The sequence below is a fragment of the Lissotriton helveticus genome, chromosome 9 (genome assembly GCF_964261635.1).
Source record: "Lissotriton helveticus chromosome 9, aLisHel1.1, whole genome shotgun sequence".
In the NCBI taxonomy this organism is placed as follows: domain Eukaryota; kingdom Metazoa; phylum Chordata; class Amphibia; order Caudata; family Salamandridae; genus Lissotriton; species Lissotriton helveticus.
Genome location: NC_136070.1, coordinates 1,223,442,999 through 1,223,470,374, shown reverse-complemented (window position 1 = coordinate 1,223,470,374; position 27,376 = coordinate 1,223,442,999). Strand labels below are relative to the sequence as shown.

At 45.1% G+C, this 27,376-nt stretch overlaps 1 protein-coding gene across 1 annotated transcript in view; it reads left to right on the top strand.

Annotated features, from left to right (window-relative positions):
* Nucleotides 1-23,987: 23,987 nt before the first annotated feature.
* CCDC174 (coiled-coil domain containing 174) overlaps nt 23,988-27,376 on the top strand; it is a 53,271-nt gene continuing 49,882 nt past the window's right edge. The window contains exon 1 of the mRNA XM_078661709.1: nt 23,988-24,127. Within this exon, the coding sequence (XP_078517835.1) occupies nt 24,086-24,127 (42 nt within the window). The 5' untranslated portion in view covers nt 23,988-24,085. The remainder of the gene's footprint in view (nt 24,128-27,376) is intronic.

Sequence of the window (27,376 nt, the reverse complement as noted above, 5' to 3'; positions counted from 1 at the left end):
ATGCTGGGGAGAGGCAGCCGCTGAACTCTGAAAGGGGAAAGGGATCTGTTCAGCCTTTCAGTTCCAATTATGACAACCACATGCACAACAGCAGCAGCTGAAAGAAGTGGGGGGGGGGGGGTGTTGAATAATGCTGTGGATGGGGGGAGGCAGTGGTGAAAGGAAAAGAGGGAGTGAACATACAGAGATAAGAGAGAATCAATGCTATACATAGAGGGAAAGGGGTGAGACGATGGAAATAGGAAAATAGGGAGTGAGCATAGAGAGAAGAGTGAGAAACAATGTTATACATAGAGCAGGGAAAGAGGGGGAGAAGGTGTTAAAAGGAAAAGAGGGAGTGAGCATAGAGAGGCGAGTGAGAAACAATGCAATGCATAGAGCAGGGAAAGAGGGGGAGACGATGGTAAAAGGAAAAGAGGGAGTGAGCATAGAGAGGCGAGTGAGAAACAATGCAATGCATAGAGCAGGGAAAGAGGGGGAGACGGTTGTAAAAGGAAAAGAGGGAGTGAGCATAGAGAGGCGAGTGAGAAACAATGCAATGCATAGAGCAGGGAAAGAGGGGGAGACGATGGTAAAAGGAAAAGAGGGAGTGAGCATAGAGAGGCGAGTGAGAAACAATGCAATACATAGAGCAGGGAAAGAGGGGGAGACGGTTGTAAAAGGAAAAGAGGGAGTGAGCATAGAGAGGCGAGTGAGAAACAATGCAATGCATAGAGCAGGGAAAGAGGGGGAGACGATGGTAAAAGGAAAAGAGGGAGTGAGCATAGAGAGGCGAGTGAGAAACAATGCAATGCATAGAGCAGGGAAAGAGGGGGAGACGATGGTAAAAGGAAAAGAGGGAGTGAGCATAGAGAGGCGAGTGAGAAACAATGCAATGCATAGAGCAGGGAAAGAGGGGGAGACGATGGTAAAAGGAAAAGAGGGAGTGAACATAGAGAGGTGAGTGAGAAACCATGCTCTGCATAGAGCAGGGAAAGAGGGGGAGAAGGTGGTAAAAGGAAAAGAGGGTGAGCATAGATAGGTTAGTGAGAAACAATGCTATACATAGAGCAGAGAAAGAGGGGGAGAAGGTGGTAAAAGGAAAAGTGGGAGTGAACATACAGAGATAAGAGAGAATGCTATACATAGAGGGATTAGGGAAAGGGGGGGCGGTGGAAATAGGAAAAGAGGAAGTGAGCATAGAGAGGTGAGTGAGAAACAATGCAATGCATAGAGCAGGGAAAGAGGGGGAGAAGGTGGTAAAAGGAAAAGAGGGAGAGAGCCTACAGAGGCGAGTGAGAAACAATGCTATACATAGATCAGGGAAAGAGGGGGAGAAGGTGGTAAAAGGAAAAGAGGGAGTGAGCATAGAGAGGCGAGTGAGAAACAATGCAATGCATAGAGCAGGGAAAGAGGGGGAGAAGGTGGTAAAAGGAAAATAGGGATTGAGCATAGATAGGCGAGTGAGAAACAATGCTATACATAGAGCAGGGAAAGAGGGGGAGAAGGTGGTAAAAGGAAAATAGGGATTGAGCATAGATAGGTGAGTGAGAAACAATGCTCTACATAGAGCAGGGAAAGAGGGGAAGACGGTGGTAAAAGGAAAAGAGTGAGTGAGCATAGAGAGGTGAGTGAGTAACAATGCTCTACAGAGACCAGGGAAAGAGGGGGAGACGGTTCTAAAAGGAAAAGAGGGAGTGAGCATAGAGAGGTGAGTGAGAAACAATGCTCTACATAGAGAGATCAGGGAAAGAGGGGGAGAAGGTGGTAAAAGGAAAAGAGGGAGTGAGCATAGAGAGGCGAGTGAGAAACAATGCTATACATAGAGCAGGGAAAGAGGGGGAGACAGTGCTAAAAGGAAAAGAGGGAGTGAGCATAGAGAGATAAAAGAGAAACAATGCTATACATAGAGAGATCAGAAAACAGGGAAAAGAGGGAGTGAACATACAGACATAAGAGAGAAACAATATTATACATAGAGAGAGCAGGGAAAGAGGGGAGACGGTGGTAAAAGGAAAAGAGAGAGTGAACATACAGAGATAATAGAGAACAAATGCTATACATAGAAAGAGGTGGAAAAGAGGGGAAGATGGTGGTAAAGGGAAAAGAGGCAGTGACATAGAGAGAGAAGAGAGAAACAATGCTATACATAGGGCCGGAGGTACGACCAATTTTTGCGGTCGCAAATGGGAAATCGGCCTGTTTGCGACCGCAAAATTGGTCTGCCCTATGTACAAACTATAATTCGCAAGTCGATAACCTTTTACCGACTCGCAAAGCAGGGTTTGTGACTCGGAATTAGGAAGGGGCATGCCAAGGGCATCCCTTCCTTATAGTGACTCGCACTTCAATGTATGATTGTTTTGCGACCGCAATTGCGGTTGCAAAACAGTTGCAGTCTACCTCATACTTAAAGTAGTTGGTAAGCCACTCTTAAACGGGAAGGGGTCCCCAGGGGATCCCTTCCTCTTTGTGAATGGATGCGAAAATATATTTTTAAGAGCAGGCAGTGGTCCCACGGAACCACTGCCTACTCTTCAAAAAGGAAACAGAATCGAGTAATTTTTCTTTTTTAAATGCAGCACATTGTCCTTTAAGGAAAACAGGTTGCATTAAAAAAAACTGCTTTATTTAAAAAGGTGTCAAAGACATGGTGGTCTGCTGACCCCAGGTCGCCACCATCTCTGGGAGTACTAGCCATTCCCAATGGGGTCGCAAATTGCACCTGCCTCATGAATATTAATGAGGCAGGCAATTTGCGACTCCATTAGGAATTGTCTGAGACACTGTTGTACATTACATTTTGTGAGTCGCAAATTGTGATTCGCAAAACGATGTTATAAGACACGCATGCAGAAAGTTTTGCGGCCTACTTAAGGAAAGCAGATCTCAGATGAAGTTGCTTTACAATTGTTTTTTTCTGACAGCTACTGTGTTCCTGTTTACACTTATCATTGGTTAGTTCAGATTGTCTCCCGAAATCTTCTCCAGCATTTGTGCGTTTTTCCTCGTCTGTATTTTGAGCTGATTTTCCCTGTGGTTCCTGAACTTCCCTTTGTTAGTCCTGTGACCTGTTCCCCTTCATTGGTTTGTGCGTCCTCATCTACTTTTGGGCCAGTCTTACCTTCACTGTGACAATCTGTAGTTCCATCCTGCCGCAGTCAATTCCTGGATATACTTGTGGGAGACAAACCCCAATAATGTTCTGAACCCCAATTTTGTTGAACCCCAAATGTTATTCTAGGCAGTTCAGCTCCGCAAATCTTCTCACTGATCTAGTGGTAAGAGACTACCCTCTACATCAATAACACAAACTTAGCAGAGTAACATCATAGTTAGAAACTGGGACCATTCAACAACTGAGCTCTAGATCAAAATTAAGTCTTAAAGGTTTAGTACAGAATTGTTAATAAAATAATGAAAATGCATAATTTGCCATGAAGACTCAGATGCAAAATACAGATTCATAAATTGTAACAAAACCTTAGTAAGTCAATAATAAGCTCTCCCTAATTCTAAGTGTTAAACTCATAAAGAGTACTGACAGCATCCTAAAAGAGAAAGAAAATCTCAAACATTATTTGACAGTGTTTCTGAAGGAAAATGAAAAGGTGCCCCCAATCTTTCAAACGCAGGGGTTTTTAAACCCAATATATGCATATTAATTAATAAACTGCAAATTGAGCATGGTATGATCATGGTTTGGTTGCATTGGCAAATCAAAAACAATTTCGTAAATCTGAAATTTTCTTAACTCGAACCGAGTTCTTCAGGTAAGAGAAACCTTCCACTTGCTTCCTCAGCAATTGTACTCTGGAGATGTATAAAACAATTTAAACATTTTCTTAACTATAGTTCATAGAATTATGTTCTTCCACATGACTACATTGGAACTGGCAGTGGAACTGGCAGTGGAACACCTTCAAAAGTATACATGAGGTACGCAATGGAAAGTTTAATTAACAACACATGCCTTTTGACACTTTATTCTATTTGCGTTATTGTGCTCTATGCTCCACGGAAACTCTGTGGGGAGAAAACTCGCAGCGGGGAACTAATTGTGATGGAGGAATGACCAGTAACAAGATGAGTGGAACACCAGAAACTGCATCCATTTTAAAATAATGGTGTCTGGCCTAACCATACTACATTATTAATCACACTTCTAAATGAGATATTTATATTGTTTTTAAGTGCAAAATCATTAGTTCATCGGTTACGGTCAGATGCATCATTAAAATTACTAATTTGCACAAATAATTTGTCACCCAAAATTGCACATTGGAAAAAGCTTTGGCAACCACCCGCTCTGATTAATTTTTATTAATCACCAAAAACTCCATTAATAAACCTTATTAATCAGCCATTAGTTTGTTGAAGTCTTCATCTTCTTAGATAATCATAGATTCTCCTCCAATTGCTTTAATTGTTGATACGTTCGATCTTTACAGTAATCTTTAGTAAGAGCAATAGAGTAATTGCACAAATCATCACAATTATCATAGGTGTTGGAACTGAGCACCTCAAGCAAAGCCTAGACACAAATACAAATATCCAAAGGTTTGGATACATTTTTCAATGAGGATCACATGAACTCGTAAAACAAAGGGAGTTTTGTAGGGGCAGGATGATTAGATCATTCGAAATGGAGAAATGACCTTCAAATGCAACAAGTACATAACTTTTGGCTAAAAAGACAAATTATCAATATCCTCATCTGCAGACCCAAGATGTGGAAGAGACTCTCTAAAGCATCACAGACTGACACCTCAACTACATTATATCGTTGTCAAAGTTATTGTGATGCATCAAGATTGTGGAAAAAACAAATCATGGTCCTAAATATCGACTTTGTATTCTTATAATAAAAAGTACAAAAATGTAGTCTACAAATTATTGTGGTCCTAAATATAGTTACTACATAGTTAAGTTACGTCATTACAAAGTTATAATAATTTTAAATAAAATAAATTTGCTTTAAAAAACATAATACATAAGAAATATATACAATGCAAAATGCAAAAATAAATGTAATGCTTTTATAAAATATAATACTTATAAATAAAGTTAAACAAATACATATATAATAAAGTATACATATAAAAATCCATGAAACGGTTTTAAGAAATATTACAAATACAAATAATAAGCAACTTTATACATTTACTATAAAAAATAAGTCTTCAATATAATTAAATAACAATTACATTTATAAACATATTACTCAAAAAGTACAAAATAATATAAATATTAAATTACTATAAACATATACTTAAAAATAAAAAGCAAAATAAAATAAAATTAAAAAAAATGATGAAAAAACAAAACTTCATGACGTGACGTGCGGAGTATGATGAAGATGATCGGGTCTCTGACTGCCAGATGATTTGACCTTTGGGACAATAATTACGAGCCTTGAATTTACCTATAATTTAGAACACGATTACGCATGCATCTACATTATACCAGATGATGCCCTAAACTGCAGCAGACGTCTCGGCGTTTAGAAACACTAATCCTAGTGTCAAACACATGACAATCTGACTATTACTGAACTTAACTCTAAGTGTACCAGAATACGGGTTTTTACTTATCCTGAATATCTTACTTTGGGTGCACCATACTTAAAGAGGATCATTGGTGTTTTTTTAATGATCCAAGTGCATTGAAGATCCCTAGAAAACTCCACGGGGTCTCTCAGAAGAACATTTCGAGCCACTGTTAGGAATACTCATGAGCCTTGAAAAAGTCGCATCAAACGACGAAACACGTGTTGGCTGTCTGCTCTTCCAACTTGCACTTCGAGTCAACTACATCAAGACTCCTATGGACTTTCTAACTTTTTGTTAAATCGCCATTAACACTTCTTTTCTATGAACTTTCACTTATTGTATCTAAATTTGGGTTTATTAAAACCATATCAACTACTAAGTCAGACAAAAGACATACCAGTGATTGGGCTCTGTAATGCAATATATGCTTAAAATAAAAGCATATTGAAATTCAGAAATACTCATTTGAAACACTTCTACAAAATTGAATGAAAATTAACATTTCAACTTCAACATACACAAAATGAAAAAAGTGTTAAAATTACTAATCTCATTCCAACCTGGGCAACAGTAGGGAATGTGTTGTAATTTGGAGAGGTCATATTGAAACCTTTTACTCCTGATATCCCATGGCCTGACCTACTATTGGTTATGAGTAACTGGGCCAAGTGCTACGTCTTTCAGCACTTGACTATCAGTGGTAGTGCAAGGCTCTTTGGACCACCTTTAAAGCCCAAATCCAGACACAAAGGTGATTAAATATTTTGAAATTGGCTGTGGGTGTCAGCTCAATAGAAGCACTCTCTCCTCTGCAATTCCCTTTGTCAAAGAGGCAGCATGCCACAGCAGAACTGGCTTCAATTCTAACTGGTCCACAACACAGACCGAAAGGAGTAACCAGGGAGTACACCTAACAGTCAGCCTCGACTGAAATATGCCTCATAAAGGCCGAAGTCTTCCTCCATATCAAGTTTCCCAGTTTACAGTGTCAACCTTATCTGTGTCACCATTTTCCTGACAATAAACCCAGACCCCACTGAATCTGCAACTCTTCCTGGAATCAGAGAGACCTTTGATGTGCACAGAGGATGCTCTGCTTCCTTTTCCTTCAGTATGTCTCTCACCCCAGCCCTGAGGAAGGTCGGCAATACACATCCCCTGTCTGGGTGTTGCAGTCCTCACTTCTCCTAGCCTTTTTGGCCCTGTGTTTTTAAAATGGATCCCACGGGCCTCCATGTTATGTACCTTACACAGGCACACACACGTCCCAGCATTCACTTGCAAGTATCATGCATTGTCCCGCACTGCACACAATCCATGCAGACCAAGGTCGAGTTAAGTGAACAGCCCCCGAAATTTACATGAGTGGGCCAGAATACACTCCTCCCGTGATACAGGTGAAAAGGCCTGTTTACACTACTGATCTCCATGAAACACAAAACAGGTATGCTCCAACCACTGTCACTTAACTCCAAGTAAGGGCAGCCCTGTACCTTAACGAAAGTAGCACTTGGTGCGCCCCTCCCGGTCTAACAAGACCGCATTACTATGAGACAGGCCTGGGTCATGACGCACAAGCATGATTGGCATCCGGGTTGACCAAAAGTCATTACCCATGGCCAGGATATGCATGCAGCAGTTGCACTCAGGGCAGGGATGCATGTTGTAACCATGCAGGAGACTTTTCTGTCCCAACAGGTTACTATTCCAACTCCATACTGAGCTGCAATAGGGAAGGTGGTGAACTCTGGTGGTGTTAAATTGAGTAGTCCAACCCCAACCTTGGCAATGGTAGGGAAAGCGTTGGACTGTGGTGGGGTCAGATTTACTGTTCCCACTCCAACCTTGGAAACAGTAGGGAAAGCATTGGACCATGGTGGGTTCAGACTTACTATTCCCACTCCAACCTACATAAAAGTAGGGAAAGTGTTGGATTTTGAAGGGTCAGATTTACTATTTTCACCCTAACCTAAGCGGCAGAAGAGAACATAGTGGACTTTGGTGTTCCGATTTATCATTTCCTCTCCAACCTAAACAAAGCAGGAAAAGTGTTGGACTAATTATTGTTTATTCGCCTTAAGATCTCAGCTGCTGACATGCCTGACACTTGGGTGGATTTTGTTTCTTAAGTAGTGGAGTGTAGTAAGGCCAAGGTCAGGATTTCAACCCAGGATTTCTACACACATTCATGTAACATAGGATCTGAGATGTACAAGTGTTTTGCCATTACAAGGTGCCTGATTTACGAAATCACATGATTTATAACCTCAAAAGACCTTTTTCCTATTCACAAAAGCCAATTGATGAGCTGGAAAAGTCTTTCCAGCTTGTAATAGGGCGTTTACAACCTTGTCCCAATCACAAATAGGTGGGAAATGAAAGCAGCATCTCCTACTTATTTGTGCTATTCAGAGGAATGTGTAAATGATTTCTAACCACAATTGTGGCTGCAGAACATTGATCAGATATGGACACCTCAAAAGAGGTGGTATTTGATTCACAAAGGAGAAGCGGTTCCAGTGGTGTATATTCCGCGTTGAAAACATGAAGACAGCCTTGAGGCTCTCCTGAATGTCTTCCCAAAGGGAAAGATTTTCTTTTTAACCCCTTCGACGCTCATGACGAGCTCAGCTCGTCATGCGTTACGCCTCTCGTACGCTCATGTAACGCGGGTTTTTTAAAAACCCAGCGCACAGCGGGAAAACCACTAGCGCGCATGCGGTTAAAGTAGTGCCAGCCCCATTGTGGATATAGGCTGCTTTTAAAATAAAATGTTTCCTATTCTGGAATGCAAATGCAAGGACAGAGGCAGCCATCCCTGCATTTGCAGCCAATCATAGGGGTGATATGTCTAATTAATATTAATTAGGCAGCTCATTTTACAGCTCCCTGCAAATGTACAATTTGCAATGCACCTATTAGCACACAGGTCACATTACAAATTACATTTACAAAAGTCAGTATCCACACTATGTATCCCTGGTTTGCGAACTGAAACTGTACATCAGAACCCACATGTCCATAGGCAGTGCCACTTGAATTATGCTTATGGGGAGACCCAAATTATGCAGCAGGGATGACTAAATAAGGCAGCAACAAAAGGATAATTATGCAGCATTATGTCACTATTTTGTCATTTTCACAAAAGTTAATACTGCCTGGGCAAAGGTTTCACTTCCTTAGTATTGGTTTAACCTGTAAATACAGCAATTAGCAACTTCAGCAAAGGACCTGTCACTGAACAGCTACAAGTTTTGGAAGGTTTTTGGTAACTCTTGATATGTTCAAGCTAGATACAAATTTTCTATTAGCATTTCAGATAATGCAGAAGATGATGGTTTATGTGGCAAATGTTACCAGTTCTTAAGTGTGTGGAAAATGTATTGGCCACAGAATCACATAATTCCAGTGGCACTGCCTATAGGTCTCCAAACTGCACTGAAGCCCAGAAACTGGTAGTGAGGTAGACACAGAGGTAACATAAGGGAAGTCGACGAACACCAGATAAAGTAGTCACAGAAGGTGTGGCGTAACAGGCCGTAGAGGAGGTGAGTAAAAGCCAGCATACCTCCCACCAATGCAGGTTGGTCCTTTTTGCATTTTGTTTTGCCCATAGTGCATCCCTGAAGCGACTAGTGCACGTATAGCAAAACAATCCACGCCATAAATGAAAGTATCTTCAAAGAGGGTGATTGTTCTCCAACTGGCAGGTGGAGACGATGGCTTCCTCTGACCCCAGGGACCTTGTGGACTGGTCATCTGACTTACAATCAGGCCCTAAGTGCCTTTGGATAGAGCTGCTTCTCCGCATCACGGGTGTTAACTATGACTGAGAACCTGTACCTACATTAACTTTGGGGAAAGTACCAACCTATGTTGCGGTGCACACTTCAACAATTTGTCTTTGATTATCGTATTAGCCACAGTTCTGCATATTGATGCTTAACGTAAACTAAAGGTCTCTTTTACAAAGTGCTTTTGTGATTTCAAATCTTGTGTAAAAGGACTTTTTATATAGTCCTAAACCCGGGAATGCCTTTCTAAATCACAATCGAAAGAAGACCACTGCTTGTTCCCCTGAAGTCTTCCAAACAGGAAACAATTTTCTTGAAGAGGCACCTGTTCCTTTAAGGAACGTAGGCTGATTTAGAAAAAATAATGTTCTCACTTAGGAATTCCAATGCAGGCATGGTGGTGGTCTCTGTCCCTTGAGGGCCACCATCACTGTGTTTGCAGTCATTTCAGGGGGTCACAAATAGCGGGGTGCCTAATTAATACCCGTTAGGCAGATCACTTTGCACTCCCTTTGACTGACACTTCCAGGCACATGCATCAAGCTAGGATTTGGCGAGTCCTTAATTGCGATTATTAAGGAATCGCAATTAAGGACTCGCAAAAGTCTATGCATGTAGGAATCGCTATAAAAATAGCGATTCCTACACATTCCCTATTTGTGAGCCACAAATTGCGTTTCGCAAATAAGGAATGGCTTCATTGCATGCAAAATTTGCGAGGACCAATTGGTACTCGCAAATTGCGCATGCAATTTCAAGGGGGCAAAGGTTTCAAAAGGACACTCTATTACGCCTGAAATTGATCTGTGCACCAATGTTGCGCACACACATGTCCCAAGGACATGTGTATGTAACCTACAACTTTGTAAAAATGCACTTTAGTGCATTTGTCAAAGTTTTTGCAAATTACCATGAAGTTCAACTTCATGGTAATTTGCTACCCCTAGTAGCGAAATCGCTACTTCAAAGTGGTTCTTGCATTGCATTTAAGGCATCGCAAAATGCAATTCCTTAAATGCAATCGCAATTTGAGAACTCGCAGTTAATTGTGAATCCTTAAATTGCGAGGGCCTTGACCCGTGATGCCTTACAAAAGCTTATTTTGCGATCGCAAACGGCCTATTTTTGCGATTCGCACTTTGATGCATGTGTCTGTTTGTGACGTGATCTATTAGTACATAGGTTGCATCGCAAAATGACAGGAAGGCAGACTAATGAAAGTTTGTACACAATTAGCACCCACAGGTTGTGACCGGACCTAATTTTAAATATTAAATATGTTCGTTTAGGATCACAGTTTATTCTTCCAATGGTAATAATTTATTTGCTAACATTAATTAACAGTCTCTCTTCTGTAGCTGCTGCTGTTAAAAAAAAAAACCTAAAAAACCTCTGCTTTCAGTCCTGAGAAAGCATCCAGGAATATCGCTAAAGTAGTCAAAACAATCTTCGACCTTCACCTTACATCCCGGAGAGGCTTCAGCTGTATTTATATACACTACTGTGAATAGGTGTGAGGGTCAATAAAGCAATGAAATGTCTATATCTGTTTGAGGTAGAGAAAATGCAACCTTTATTTCATGTATAAGTTGCTATATTCTTTAAATTATAATATAAACATTACTTATATTGTTATTTAGCATTTAAAGCATGCACAATCTGCAGTACACATGAGTATTTTTGGATATAGTATATCAAGTAAATTGAAAGTGTTCTTTTTATTTGTTTGTTTCTTGGCAAGCAATCTTGTGATTTTGAACTTTTTAGTCATTTTGCTTTTTTTTATTAATGATTTGTGTGGACCGAAATTGCTTTTGCATCCTCTGAGACACACAATAATTCAACTTGGGTTGCCAATATTGTTTATACAGATAGAGGCCATCACCTGTTCCAGATGTCTTTTTAAGGGCTGCATCTGTCTCTGCCTCATCCAAGCTCCTGGGGGACGAAGAGATGGGGCTGCACAACTCTTCACTTGCAAAAGTATCTCCTCGCCACATCCATCTGCTTGGGAGTTTAACATTCACTTGCTTTAGTATCACTATCACTGTCTGCCTGATGCATCCACGTGTAGGGTATCACACACTGTGGGTGTCTACTGTTTAAAGGCGTTGCCCAAAGCAACTAGGTCATCCACCAATCAGCTGTTAGCTCCCACCTGCAAGCCCTTCCTCAAAGCAATGTTGTCTTCACGGGCAGGAACTACTGCATTAATATGGAATATAAAATGGAGAGGTTAATATTGAATTAATTTACTGCTGCATAGTACATAGATGTACAAAGGTGTCTCTGCATTATGGGATTTTCCCAAACACTGAATTCAGTGCATAATTTGCACACACAAAAATGAAGTGCAATGGTTCAAAGTTTTTTTTAGGAGTCCATCGCTAGCCACTGTCGGATAGGCCATTTATTTCATTGGGTATTTCCCCGGGTAGGCTGGAGCCATTGGTGGCCGGTTTATGAAGGGGTTTGGTGCTGCCAGAGCCTGTATCACTTTCCGCAGGTTCTCAACTACATGAGAAAGAGATTTGAAATATCAGAAAAGAAGAGAGGAAGACAAAGAGAGTGACAAGGACGGGTGGGAGGAAAGAGGAGAGAAGGACAGATGAGCTAATTTGAACATCTTGACAGGGCTGCTTTGGTTTCTAGTCCTGCCCTGCCATCAAGGCTGCCAAATCCTGGGGTTGCTCAATACCAAGGCTTTATTGCTTTTATTCCATTTCCATCTCTTTTTACCATTTATGTGGCCCCACTCGCCAGGTTACTAAGATCTTTTGGGTTGGAGGTACTGTCATACGCCGATGACACCCAGATCATGGTCTCCCTCTCCCATTCGGTGAGTTCCTCCGCTCTTAACTTCAGGAATTGTATGGATGCAGTCTCCCAATGGATGATCCAGAATTCCTTGAAGTTAAATGGAGAGAAGACAGAAGTTCTGATCTTTGGGGGCAACCAGGATATCTGGTCGAGTGACTGGTGGCCTTCTTCCCTTGGGGCTTGTCCCCTTCCCTCTCAACATGCTAGGAACCTGGGTGTGCTGATAGATACCTCGCTCTCCTTTGATCGTCAGGTCAGTAGGACGGTTTCCACCTGCTGTGGTATCATCAGGAGTTTGAGAACGATCGCTCATTACCTCTCTCCTGAAGCTCGGAAGCAAGTCACTGTTGCTCTTGTCTCCTCGAGACTTGATTATTGTAATGCACTTTACTCAGGCATTAATACGAATCTCATTCAGCACTTACAGATTGTACAAAATTTGGCGGCCAGAATGGTTCTCAATCTTCCTAGACTCTCCTCAGCCTCTTTGGCCAGGAAGAATTTACACTGGCTTCCCATCCAGTCTAGGGTCTCGTTTAAGATCCTGTGTCCTGTCCATGGGGCCCTGTATGGCTCAGGCTCAGAGGGCATTAGGTCCCTCTTACATGCTTACTCTCCCTGTAGAACTCTTCGCTCTTCCAGTAAAAATCTTCTGGTAATCCCTCGCTTTTACAAAGCGAGGTGGGGAGGGAGAGCCTTCTCTTCCCTGGCGCCCAGGCTGTGGAACACTCTTCCCCCTGATTAGGCCAGACAATACTCTAATATGCTCTTTCGTAAAGCACTAAAAACCTGGCTCGTTGTAGAGGCGTACCTGTAGTTCTGCACAAGAAAATTTACAAGTTGTACGATCTTTCTGGCGCCTTGATGCCCCTGGGCTAAGTTGCGCATTACAAGACTCCATTCATTCATTCATTCATCCTCTTTCTTACGCCACCCACATTCCTGCCCCTTTATCTCACTCTCACAGATTCTTCATCACTTCGTTCTCCCTTTCACCATAGTTTTATAAAATTCCTAATCGATCTTCTTTCTATCTAATGAGCCTTTCTCTCTCTTGCAATCGGTCAAAGTCTGAGCGAGGAAAATAAGCCCAGGTCACATAAACGAATGCAGATGCCCACCACTTGCACCCACCGGTGCAAATTAGCCACTGCACCATAGGTGTAACACATAAGCAGGGTATGTAGTGAGCCAGCCAGCCGTTTCTATTCAATGTATCAGCCAGCAACCCTCTGGGCTGGGCTCGGGCCACGGGTATAAATAAAGGTTACGTCAGCGCTCGGGCTGTCGTCACGGAGAGAGCAATTGGTGTGGCTCATTTCTGTGTAAGTGCTCTGTGCAAATAGACCCCAGTAATCACTGTCCCCTTTCTCTCAGCCCCACCAACCCTTTAGGCATCACCAGTCTACATTGGCGATGAGGCGGAGTGGACCCGCGATGTGCCAGAGGCCACAACACCTACCGGTGGACAAAGAGGTGAGGTGCGGTTGAGGTGTTCCTGGAAGACGCAGGAAGCAGAAACGGTGGGACACGAGGGTCTCAAAGAGGTGACGGAGTGTGTCTGTGCTGGAGAGCTGAAACTCTCAAGGCAGGCAGAAGAAGGAGAAGGTGCTGCAGAGAAAGGTGCTCACACCACACTAGTGGCACTGCCGCCCTTCAGTCAGCTGGCGGATCCGGCTACAGCGGCCTCCAGATGGCACAAATGGATCGGACAACTTGAAAATGACCTTGTTGCAGTGCGTGAAATGAATGGGGCAGTCAAGCGGTTGACCATGCTACACATGGGAGGAGAGGAGCTATATGAGCTGTTCCAAGACTTGCCTGACACTGGTAATAGAAATGACTATGAGAAAGCAGTGAGAACATTGGACCGCTACTACGACCCACAGGTAAACCATGATTTTGAACACTTTAAGCTGAGGCAGGCTAAGCAAAAGAAAGAAGAGTCAGTGGATATGTTCTTTGCCCGGTTGAGGAAGTTAGCGAGTTCCTGCACAGGAATCAACAAGCAGCTTGAAATCAGGGCGCAGCTGATTCATAGTTGTAAGGCGTCGGATCTGAGGAAGCTAATTCTACGACAGCCAGGCATTTCGCTGGATGACATCTTGGTGCTTGGAAGATCACACGAGCTAGCGGATGCAATAGCAGGTGAAATGGAGTCCACATTGGCAAGAAGGGCAATGGGCACACTACATGCGCAACCCGTCACGACCAAGGAAGAAAGAGTGGAAGCCACCCGGAAGGGATCCGGCAGAGGTAGTGCAACAGGAGGTGCGCGCTCCGGAGGAAGAGGTTGCGGTACTTGCAGACTAGACAGTCATCCACCGAGGGGTTGTCCTGCCCAGGGAAAGCCTCGCTTGGGGTGTGGCAAGATAAGGCATTTTGCCAAAGTGTGCAGGGGTGAAGCCAAGACACCCACGGCAAAAGGGATGGCGAGAAAGCCAGTAGACAACAGACAAGTGGTCAAGGCAGCAGAGGATGAAGAGGAGGTGGACAGTCTATGCAGGAGCAGGAGGGTCCCAGATGATGATGAAGAGGATGAGGTATTTGTGATATCCTACACCAGAAGAAAGAACCACAAGAAACTCCCACCTCCCATGTGCCATTTAACATTGGGGAAAGCCCACTTACGGTGCTCATAGACACTGGAGCATCAGTGAACATACTGGATGCTGCCCACTACAAGCAATTCAGGCCCCAACCACCTTTGCTAATGACAAAAGCGAGAATCTTTAAGGGGTCATTGAGGTGGAAGTAACGCATGAGGAGATATCAGCGAGGCCGAGGTTCCATGTAACTAAAGACAGTGCCAGACGCTGCTGGGATGTCACTCAGCCAAAGATCCAGGGCTAGTGATGTTTTCAAGGCAGGTGCACCAGTAGCATGCAGATGAGATCATGGCTGAGTTCCCCACACTGTTCAAGGGACTTTGCTGTTGGAAGGGTGTGAAGGTTAAGCTACATGTCGATAAAACGATCAAGGCTGTGGCTCTCCGCCACAGGAGGGTCCCATTTCATCTGAGGCCACTGATTGAGGCCAAATTGGAGAAGCTCAAGAAAGCGGGGGTGATTGAGAAGGTATCAGGACCCACCCCGTGGGAGTCCCCAATGGTAATCGCCCAAAACACAAACATCCTGGTGCAATCCACCTGTGTGTGGATATGCTTTTACCCAACAAAGCGAAAAGGAGGGAGCGGTACATAACGCCCACCATCGACGAGATAGTAGCAGACATTAATGGAGTGCAATGGTTCTCAAAAGTGGACCTGAACTCTGGTTACCACCAGCTATTGCTTGATGAAACCAGCCGCTACATCACCACGTTCTCCACGCAAGTAGATTTGCGATGATTCAAAGACGTTTTGGCATATTCTCGGCGTCTGAGGTCTTTCAGGACGCGATCCGTGAGGCATTGTCAAGACTAGTGAGTGTGAGCAATAAAAGAGAAGATGTGCTCATCTTCTCAAAGTTGTTGGAGGAACATCATGAACGGTTAAGAGCAACATTGAAAAGGCTGGTGGACCAAGGCTTGACACTGCACAAGGATAAGTGTGCGTTTTATATGAATGAGGTTAAATTCTTCGGATACCGATTTTCCAAGGCAGGGCTTCAGGTCAAACCCGCCAAGGTGGAGGCGATAAGAGCTGCAATGGTGCCGCAGAACCAGACAGAGATGCGGAGCTTCCTCGGCATGGCCAATTATTGTGGCGGTTTCATTCCCCATCTGGCGACTACATCAGAGCCATTGAGAGCGCTCACCAAGAAGGATGTGAAGTGGCAGTGGACGAGCGAGGAAACTAAGGCGTTCCAAGAGGTGAAAGGGGCGCTGTTGTAAGGGGCGACTGTATCCTATTTCAAACCGGGACACGCAACGGAGCTGGTGGTGGATACTAGCCCGGTTGGGTTAGGGGCTGTGCTCCTTCAGCAAGATGAAAGGGAAGAATGGGTGCCCATAGTGTATGCCAGTAAAGCATTGACTGCAGTGGAATCAAGATATGCTCAAATCGAAAAGGAGGCGCTGGCAATCAGGTGGGCGTGCCAGCATTTTGACTTCTATCTCTGTGGGCACAGGTTCTGTGTGGTCACCGATCATAAACCACTGGTGCCATTGTTCGAGGGACTGCAAGAAGTGGGCCACCCTGCATCGAGAGGTGGGAAGTGCAGCTTCAGCACTACAACTTTGACATTGTGTACAGACCTGGGGTCAACAATCCTGCTGATTATTTGTCTTGTCATCCCCTGGCAGTTGATCCAAGTCAGCAAAGGGTGGTGGACACGGGGGCAGAGGTGTTTGTCAAGCACTTCACGGAGGCAGCATGTCCTCATGCTCTGTCACTGGAGATCGTGGAGGCCACCGGAGCAGACGCATGCCTCACATGCATGACCACAAGTGGAAGAGTTTTCTGGAAGGTGTGAACGGACTGACGGAACAGGAGGAGGAGGCCAGAATGGGTGTCTGGAGATGTCAGAATGAGCTAAGTTAGAGTGGGGAAAGCCTAATCCTAAGAGGCGAGTGGATAGTGATGCCATCGAAGCTGTGGCAGAGAACAGTGGACCTGGCTCACCAAGGTCATCAAGGGATTGAGAAAACAAAGGCTAGACTGAGAGCAAAAGTATGGTTTCTGGGAGTGGACAGGATGGTTGAGGAGAAAGTCAGGGGTTGTCATGCTTCATCATCACTGGAAGTGACACACCTGCAACTCCCTTGATAACAGAACCCCCCAGCAGGAAGCTATTGATGAACGTAAGCATGGACTTTGGAAGCTTCCCGGATGGGAGGTTAACCCTGGTAATGATGGACAGTTATTCGAAGTTCCCGGTGATAGAAGTGGTGAAATGTACGGCATTTGAGTCCATCAAGGCAGCAACGGAAAAGACATTTGCACTGTTGGAGACACTGGAGGAAATACGCACGGACAATGGGCCACCATTTCATGGCCAAGAATTTAAGGAGTATCTGCAGCACCACGACATCTGGCACCGGAAGGTGACTACCCAGTGGCCCCCGGCCCACGGTGAAGTAGAAAGATTTATGGACGATCAATAAGGCACTAAGGATTGGCCTGGACATGAAGGAAGATCTGGAGATGTGTTTACATTGTTTCCTGAGGGCCTACAGGCAAACACTGCACAACACAACAGGGTGCTCCCCCAGTGAGCTAATAATGAAGAGAGAAGTAAGGGACGTGGTGCAAGCTAATGAACAGTGGGTCCCCAGTGAATTGGATCATGAATCAGTGCAGACAAGATGAAAGAAGAACAATGAAAGACTAGTCAGAAGAGAAGAGCAAAAGTGGTGCAACTATGCCACAGCGACAGAGTGGTGGTGAAAGATCGACACCCGGGGTGCAAGTTCCGGACACACATTTAGCATGAGCCGTGGGAGGTCATTGAGGTACAGGGTTCCATGGTCAAGGTGAGGTGAGGCGAGGCTACAGGACCCTGACAAGGAAAGTGACATGGTTTAAGAGGCTACCATATCATGAGGAAGAGGGAAGCCACGCAGTAGAGCAAGAGAGCATGCCTATGGGGGCACCTGAAGAAGAAGAGCAGGAGTCGACAAGAGGGGAAGAAGGAAAGGCAGGTGCTGATACAGGCTGTCGTCACAGAGAAACTGGTGTGGCTTGTTACTGTGTATGTGCTCCATGGATATAGTCCCCATCAATCAATGTCCCCTTTCCCTCAGCCCCTCCAACCCTTTAGGCATCACCAGTCTACAGGGTACACCACAGCAAGTGTTTCCTTGTCGGTTAAAAACAAAGCAATTACTGCAAGAGGATATATTTCATCACACCTGATGCACCACAACATTGATCATTCTAATCCTCTTTCAAGGGTGAGAAAATGACACTGTACTTAAAACATGTAAAGGAAACAGCTTCCCGAACAAGAAAAGATCTCATTAACTAACTGCAGTTACCCATTTCAGTGGAAGTCCTCCTCAAAAGTGAGGAAATATCACAGTATATACTTTATGCTTTCACGTTTTCTGACATCTCCTGCGCCACAACTGGTAGTCTTTTTGTGTGGTAAATCACAAAAGTATATCTTGTGTAGTGACAAGTTTGACCACACCTCTTACATCTCTCCAATACCCTTTCCCAACACCTCGTAGTTTTCATGCACGTCAATAGGCCTTATAGCTTTTAAGATCGCATCTACAATCTGGGAACCCTTCTTTTTTTTGCACTGGTAGTCCCTTTAGTTTAAATACACTATCATAATTCAGCATAACGTTCCTTTTAAGAGGGGTGGGTCTCCCTATGAGACGTCGATGAAAAGTTCCAAATGTGGTTTTTCTGGTAGGCTTGGTTGCCCTCTCAGTTGTGGTAACACTGTGCCTGGAGTGGTAAAAGGCTTTGGCCATTTTAACACCCAAGTCAACTTCATCCCCTGACCAGTAGTGTGCCAGGAGGCCCCATTGCAGAGTGGGTGAAAAAGGGGACGGGCCACCAAGGAGGTCTCAGCAATCCCACCGTGGGGGACTTACTTGCGGCAACAATAGGCATTCTTCGCCCCAAACACCCTGTTAGGCCAAAGACACTTCATCGCCCAACCATTAGTGAGCCAGGAGGCATCTTTGCTGCCCCCAACAACCCTCAGCAGCCAAGGCGACCCCACCCGCCAAACAGTAGTGCACTAGGAGGCCCCTTTGCAGTGTGGCTGGGAAGGGGGAGGGGGCCTATGACGAGGTCTCAGCAATCCCGCTGTGGGAAACTTACTTGTAGCAACAATAGAGGTTCTTGGCCCCCAACAACCCTCACCAGTCAAGGGGACTTCATCCCACAACCAGTAATGCACCAGGAGGCCCCTCTGCAGAGGGGTTGAGAAAGACGGGCGAGGCCTCCGACGAGGTCCCAGCAATCCCACTTTGGGGGACTTACTGGTAGCAACAATAGGGGATCTTGTCCCCCAAGTACCCTCAGCAGCCAAGGGGACTTCATCCCCAAGCAGTAGTGCACCAGGAAGCCCCTTTTCAGAGTGGTTGACAAAAGAGGCAAGGCTTCCAATGAAGTCTCGGAAATCCCGCTGTGGGGGACTCAGTTGTGGCAACAATAGGGGTTCTTGACCCCCCAACGACCCCCAGCAGCCAAGAGGAGTTCATCCCACAACCAGTAGTTCACCAGGAGGCCCCTTTGCAGAGTGGCTGAGAAAGGGGTCGGGCCTCCAATGAGTTCATAGCAATCCTGATGAGGGGGACTAACATGGCAACAATAGGGGTTCTTGGCCCCCAATGATGATTAGCAGCCAAGGAGACTAAATCCCTCAACCAGAAGGGCACCAGGAGGCCACTTTGCAGAGTGCCTAAGAAAGGGTGCGGGGCTCTGCTAAGGTCTCATCAATCCAGCTGTTGGGGATTTACTTATGTCAACAAAAGGGGTTATTGGCCCCCAACATCCCTCAGCAGCTAAGGAGACATCATCCCCCAATCAGTAGTGAGCCAGGAGGCAGGTTTGCAGAGTAGATGAGAAATGGGGTGGAGCCTCCAACAAGGTCTCAGCAATCCCTCTGTGGGAGACTCACTTGTGGCAACAGTAGGGGTTCATTGCACACAACGACCATCAGCAGCAAAGGGGACTTTATACGACAACCACTAGTGCACCAGGAGGTCCCTTTGTAGAGTAGTTGAGAAAGGAGACGAGGCCGCCGACGAGGTCTCAGCAATCCTGCTGTAGGGGACTTGCTGGTGGCAACAAATGGGATTCTTTTCCCCCAACAACCCTCAGCCACCTAGGGGGCCTCAACCCTCAACCAGTAGTTCACCAGGAGGCCCCTTTACAGAGTGGCTGAGAATGGGTGCAGGGTCTCCATAAAGGTCTCAGCAATCCTGCTGTGAGGGACTTATTCATGGCAATAATAGGGGTTCCTGGCCCCTAACAACCCTGAGCAGCCAAGGTGACTTCATCCCCCAAACAGTAGTGTGCCAGAAGGCACATTTGCAGAGTGGTTCAGAAAGAGGGTGGGGCCTCCGATGAGGTCTCCGCAATCCAGCTGTGGAGGACTCAGTTGTGGAAACAATAGGGGTTCTTGGCCCCAACGATCCCAGCAGCCAAGGGTAGTTCATCCCACAACCCGTAGTGAGCCGTAGTGAGCCAGTCGATGAAAAAGGGGGTGGGCCTCCAATGATGTCTCAGCAATCCTGATGTGGGGGACTAACTAGTGGCAACAATAGGGGTCCTTGGCCCCCAACGATCATCAGCAGCCAAGGGGTCTTCATCCCCCAACCAGTAGTGTACAAGGAGGCCCCTTTTACGGAGTGGTTGAGAAAGGGGACAGGGCCATCGAGGAGGTGTCAGCAATCCCACTGTGGGGGACTTACTTGTGTCAGCAATAGGTATTCCTGGTGCCCAACAACCCTATTAGGCCAGGGACACTTCATTCCCCAACCAGTAGTTAGCCAGGAGGCACCTTTGCTAAATGGTTGGGAAACAGGCCAGGCCTCCGACGAGGTCTCAGCAATCCTGCTATGGGGGTCTTACATGTGGCAACAATAGAGGTCCTCAGCCCCCGACAACCCTCAGTCCCCAAGGGGACTTCAACCCCCAACCAGTAGTGTGCCAAAAGGCCCCTTTCCAGAGTGGATGAGAAAGGGGGCGAGGCCTCCGACAAGGTCCCAGCAATCGCATTTTAGGGGACTTACTGGTAGCAACAATAGAGGTTCTTGTCCCCCAACGACCCTCAGCAGCCAAGGAGACTTCATCCCCCAAGCAGTAGTGCACCAAGAGGCCCCCTTTGCAGAGTGGTTGACAAAAGGGGCAAGGCCTCCGATGACATTTTGGAAATCCCGCTGTGGGGGACTCAGTTGTGGCAACAATAGGTGTTCTTGGCCCTCAACAATCCTCAGCAGCCAAGGTGAGTTCATCCCACAACCCGTAGTGAGCCAGGAGGTGCGTTTGCAGAGTGGATGAGAAAGGGGCTGGCCTCCAAGGAGGTCTCAGCAATCCTGATGTGGGGGACTAACTTGTGGCAACAATAGGGGTTCTTGGCCCCCACCGATCAACAGCAGCCAACCAGTAGTGTGCCAGGAGGCCCCTTTGCAGATTGGTTAAGAAAGGGGTGAGGCCTCTGACGGGGTCTCAGCAAGTCCGCTGTTGGGTACCTAATTGTGGCAAAAATAGGGGTTATTCGCCCCCAGCAACCCTCAGCAGTCAAGGGGGCTGCATCCCACAACCAGTCATGAGCCATCAGGCCTCTCTCCTGAGTGGTTGAGAAAGGGGGCGACGTCTCTGATGAGGTCTCAGTAATCCCGCTTTGCTCAGCAGCCATAGGGGACTACATTCCTCAACCAGAAGTGGACCAGGAGGCCTCTCTGCAGAGTGGCTCAGAAATGGTGCGGGGCTCTGCAGAGGTCTCACTAATCCCACTTGTTGGGGGACACTCTGGTGGCAATAATAAACATGCTTGGCCCCCAATAACCCTCAGCAGCCACAGGGCCTACATCCCTCAACCAGAGTTGCACCAGGAGGCCCCTTTGCAGAGTGGCTGAGAAAGGGGCGGGACTCTGACCGGCGAGGTCTCAGCAATCCCACTGTTGGGGACATTGTAGTATACTCTTCATAAGAATGTTCTGCCATTATCTCTTTGTGTTCCTCTCTTTTCTTCCTTTTCTTGGTTCACATTGTTTTATCTTCTTTCAGGTAACCACATCTATGCTTCTGTTATGTAAGAGAGGGGGATATGTAGTATCCTGTTTATGTGAATGTCCTGTCATTATCTCTCTCCCTGCTCAGCCAGTGTGAATGTGCTGTTTGGAATATTGGAGTGATGATGCGTATTGGAATGTTGGGTGCCTGTGAGGTGAAGTATGGGTTGAGCAGCAGGCTGGCTGCTCCTGGTGGGGCTACTGCACTAGAACTCTTCTACGTGTAACTTACTTCAATAAATCATCTTAAACTACTTCTTGCCTGTTGGACTTCATTAATACAGATTTACTTATGGCAACAATAGGGGTTGGCCTCCAACAACCCTCAGCAGCCAAGGGGGGTGAGGCATCTGACAAGGTCTCAGAATTCCACTCTTGGGGACTTACTTGTGGCTATTCAAACAACGAGAGAGATAGGGCATGAATACTCACTCTTTTAGTGAGAAGTGTGGCTCAATGGTTAGAGCAGGCAGACCTTGATGCAGAGCTCTGGGCAGGGACCAGGGTTCGATTCCTGCCTCGGCGGGTCTCCGGCTCATTAATTCCCCTGACTGGATATTCTCGCCTAAGTGCCTGTTCAGATCATGGGTCCCATGCTGCAACTCTGGGCAATAGCTTGCTTAGTCTCCACAACGGCCCCAAAAGCGCTGGGATGCCTGGTTGCACCTGGGGGGTGCCCAGGAGTGGACATTTTCCAGGAAAGCCAGGAAGAGTTCCTAAGCGGTATACGGACAGCGCCGGGACACCTCCGGTGGAGGTAGCTGTGCGCTTTACAAATTCCGACATTTACATTTACATTTACCCCTAGCATCAATATTCAGTAACAACAAAAGAGTGAAGACAATGTGGCACCTCAAATTTTAACAGAAGTCCAAAAAGACAGTGACAGATCTTGAAACCTGATGAGAAAAACACAAAAGTTAATGGTAAAAAGAACCCTCACTCACCACCTAGTGGTGACATGCTTCATCATTGGGTTCCCACTGGAAGGACCGATTGTTCTTCCAGTATGCTTCAACGCCTGAATTACAGCGGAGCTGGTTCTTTTGCGTGTTGATGTAGTGCAAACCCAATTGTGCTAAGTGTGATTAAGAGGAATTAAAAATGCGTGGTTGTGACTGCCAACTACTTTATTAATAGTCCAACCCGCAATGTTAAAAACAAGTGATATTTGGACTAGAAAAAGGGGTTTCTTTATTTGGAAACCTTGAGTCCTAAATAATTTTGGTCATGAAGACTTACTTGTGGCAACAATAGGGATTTGTGGTCCCCAACAACCCTAAGCAGTCAAGGGGACTTCATCCCCCAACCAGCAGAGAGCCAGGATGCGTGTTTACAAAGTGAATTAGAAAGGGGGAGGGTCCTCACTGCACTGAAATGCATTGTCACGCATTTATAGCGCATCAGCTGCCCGCAGGAGTGCTGCTATTTAGCACCTCCAATGACTGCAAAAGCTCTTAGCTTGGGGGCTCAGGCTGGCTCAACTCACTGCAGGCTACAATGCACTCATAAAGCTTAGAAATCCTAATTCCTAGGCCAGCCCTGCCAAGTATCACGCATCAGGCGTGATGCTGAAGTTCTAAAATCTTCTTAGTATTTCTTGTTGCTCAAATGGGTGTAATGTCGAATATTTATTTGTTTCCCTGGTCTTCATTGCTTAATTTTGCTTGTGACAAAGTGTAACTCATAGTCTTCGAAATGTCACTCATGTTGACACTGAAATTAAGAAAATGTCACACATACCGATTTAAAACCTTGACTACTATGCTAGGAAGACTCGGATATCGTTTCCTAACTGCCTACTGCGGTCCCCCGTGTCGACTATTGACGAATAGGATAGCCATCTTGAACGGGCAACTTTTAATATAACCGTCATGATAACAAAAGGATTTATTTCCCTACTGTTCGAAAACATATTTTGCGTTGCGGCAGAAATAGATTAAAACATTTTATTTAATTTAAAAATTGTACGATTCCAAAATGTTTTCATGAACTTAGTGGACACGTATAGAGCATTTAAAGAAATAGTATTACACATTCAGAAAAATAGAACAATTTCGATGACTTCATATGAGCGAACTTTTCAAAGAAAGGAGTTTCATATCTACCATCCGTGCTTCATGACTTACTGCGAAGGACGCCTCGGAAACAAAGCCGATCCTGTTTTCTTTCTAGTCCTTCCTTTATTTTCCGAGCTGAGAGGAGTAAAACGCTTTACGGCTAATCTGTCGCAAAAGAAGCGATGGCGGCGCAGCGAGAAGTGCTGAGACTGTAGTGTTATTCGTTTTTTGGGGGATCATGGACAAGAGGAAGAAGCCGCTGGACGTCACTGCCTCCTCGGTACCTAGTGCGGGGGTGGGAGCATGCCCTGGCTGCTGCGGGGAGGTGTTTGTACGATGTTGGGAGGGGGTTGTGACTTCCTACCTACTATAACTGGTACTCTCCTGTCGGTGCCACCATCAAGCTCATGCCCTGTTTATGTTGATCTATTGCATATTTTTTTCACTATTTCGAAGAACAACCCCTTGCTCCCATAACTTCCTATGGTGCTTGACGAGTGGCTTCTTCACCGGTTCTGTTTGAAGAGAGTCCATGTGTGAATGAGGACTCCAGAAGGACGATACATCCCATTTTACAACCACACAAAATACCATTTTGTTGTTCTGTTACAATTGCTCTTGCAGCCCTTCCACAAAATGTTCTTTCTTGTGCCTCTGGAAGCCCACTATGTGAACTCCTCTCCAAAATGACTTTCTTGACCTCTTAAAATAAGGCCCTTTACTTTTAAAAGAAATGTTGATAACAAAATGAAAGCAGGAAAAAAAAACATTAAACTTAACTACTATAAAATTTCAGGTACCGTTTATTTGCATCATCATTTAGTAACATATGTTGATGCATGCTAGTATTTCCCAAAAATATTCATAATGGAAAATAAGTGTAACCAGTTTCAATACGATTATGGGAAACACAAATAAACAAGAACTGGCAAACCCAGTAGGTCTGAAATTGGTGGTCAGCTTTTTAGGTTTGTCAATATTTTTTTTTTTGGCATGGGTTTTGTAAAAACTTATTGGTGTGGGAGCTGCCTTGCCTTCACCATTATAAAAAACATTGGCAAAAGCAAAAATAGTGTTTGGTCTCAAAAAGCACACACTGCCAGCAGTGTTCCCTGGAAGCTGCGCGGCTGGGCGCTGGCGCATATCAGTGCCCCCGAGCGCGCACTGCTGTGTCTGTGGCGCGCACACACATCTGCGAGAGCATTCGCGCTACCGAAGCAGCGCGAAAAACCGGAATTTCTAACATGCCGAGGAAGAGGCATTTAGCAAGTGCTCCCTCCTCATCGTCTGCTTTTGTTTAAAGCATTCGTGTTAATCGCAGAGCCCATCACGAGCTGCGATTAACATGAATGCTTTAAACAAAAGCACACAATATGCCCTGCAGCCACACTCTGGAGATCAAAAGAAATGCAGCACCAAACACAGCGTGTGCTTTTAGACTCACCTAAAAGCAAACGCTGTGTTTGTAGACTTGCTACATTTCTTGTCTTAATAGAGCGGGTTGTGGGGTGTGATTCTGTGCCTTTCTTTTTTTCTTTAAGTTTTCGTGTTAATTGCAGCTCATGGACGCTGCCATTAACATGAAAACGTTAACAAAGGCACTCCACATCTGCGCTATTTTATGATAAGAAATGCAGGAAGCCTACAAACGCAGTATTTACCATTGCCCTAAATCAACCTCCTTTTGACACCTTTCACCCCTCTCTTCTTGTTGATCATGGTTTAGCACCTTTTTCGCCCCCTCCCGCAGACCCCTTCCATTTCTAATTGCGTGCGACCTGAGGCACTGAGGAATTCCAGCTCTGGATGTGGTTAATCACGAATAACTCTACCGGTTTGTTGACTCTGACTTTCTGGTGTCCCCTGTAGTCTTCCTTCCTTGGCCGGTCTGCTGAGACCCGACCTGCATTCAATCCCCTTTACTTTTTTCCCCCATTACCCTCTATGCCCCATTGATCTTGTTTTCTATGTTATTTAATGCTAAAGCAACGGATGTAATTGTGCAACACAGTTTTTTCCTTATTCTATGCCAAGCTTTTGTAACTAATGTAACTTTGTAACAGTGTTTAAACTCATGTAAAGCGCTCTGATACCCCCGGGTCTAGCTAGCGCTATATAAAACTCTTCAAATAAAAATAAACCATAAATAAAAATTTGCTTCCAGGTGCATCTGCTGAAGGGCAAACCACATAGCTGCTCAGGTTTCAGATTGCCATGTGTGACATTTTCATAATTTCAGAGTAATTATGAGCGACATGTTAACCAGTATGAGTGATACTTTCTAACAAGCAAAATCAAGCTATGAAGATGAGGGAAACATATAAATATGAAAAATTACATTCATTTAAGGATTGGGAAATTCTGAATCAACTGGTGCACAGCGTTAGGAATAATTGCTTACTGACTTCCATTTATCAGAGGCATGCCAATAACCCCCAGATGCATCACCCCAGATGCATCAAGAACCCATTTTGCTATTCCTTAATAGAGAAAAATAACGATTCGCTATCAAGGAATAGCAAAATGCAATGCATGAAGAAATCACTAAAAAAATAGCGATTTCTTAAAATTCCTTAATTGCGACTCGCAAATTGCGACTCGCAATTAAGGAATACCTCCCCATTCATTCCTATGGGCCTATAAGCCCATAGGAATGAATGGGAAGACATTCTCAATTTGCGAATCGCAATTAGCGAATCGCAAATTAGAACGCGATTTCAAGGGTGCAGGGGTGTCCAAAGGACACCCTGTTGCACCCCTAAAATTGATCTGTGCACATATGTTGCACACACACATGGCCTTAGGCCATGTGTGTGTGCAACATGAAACTTTGAAAAATGCACTTTAGTGCATTTTTCAAAGTTTTAGCAAATTACCATGAAGTTCAACTTCATGGTAATTTGCGAGCCCTATTAGCGAAATCGCTATTTTTTAAACTTTAATGCATTGCATTTAAGGAATCTCAATTTGAGATTCCTTAAATGCAAGTAATCGCAATTTTGCGATTTCCTAATTTGCGATTTTTGCATTTGGGATGATGCATCCCAAATGCAAAAATACCGGTCGCAAAGGGGCAGATTCTGAGAATCGGCCCCTTTGCGAGCGGATTCTAGCTTGCTGCATCTGGGCCTAAGTCATATACTTAGAATCATAAAAATATCAGAGAGCTCCTTTGGAATATATTAGATCAAGGCGTTTCACACAAGTTCAGGAGCTGTTTTTTTCTCAGTTGTGTGTTGTTTTGAGGCTTGTGCTTCCAGCCTTTGCCTAACAGAGATTGTCAGCCTTTGTGGTGGGTCCCTCCTGCCCAGCAAAATCAGTAGAGCTTAGGGTCTGGGCCTCTCTGACGAAATGTGAGTTACCTGCCAACAGGGAACCAATGTCAGAGAGGCACCAACAACATGAAACACTCAGTTAGTTACACACATTACGGGGTGCCAGTTGAGCCACCTTTGTCACCTTCTGAGCACCAGGAGGCAACGCAGCCTGCAGCTGCCTGATCGTGCTCTGTCACTTAAAGGCTAAATAC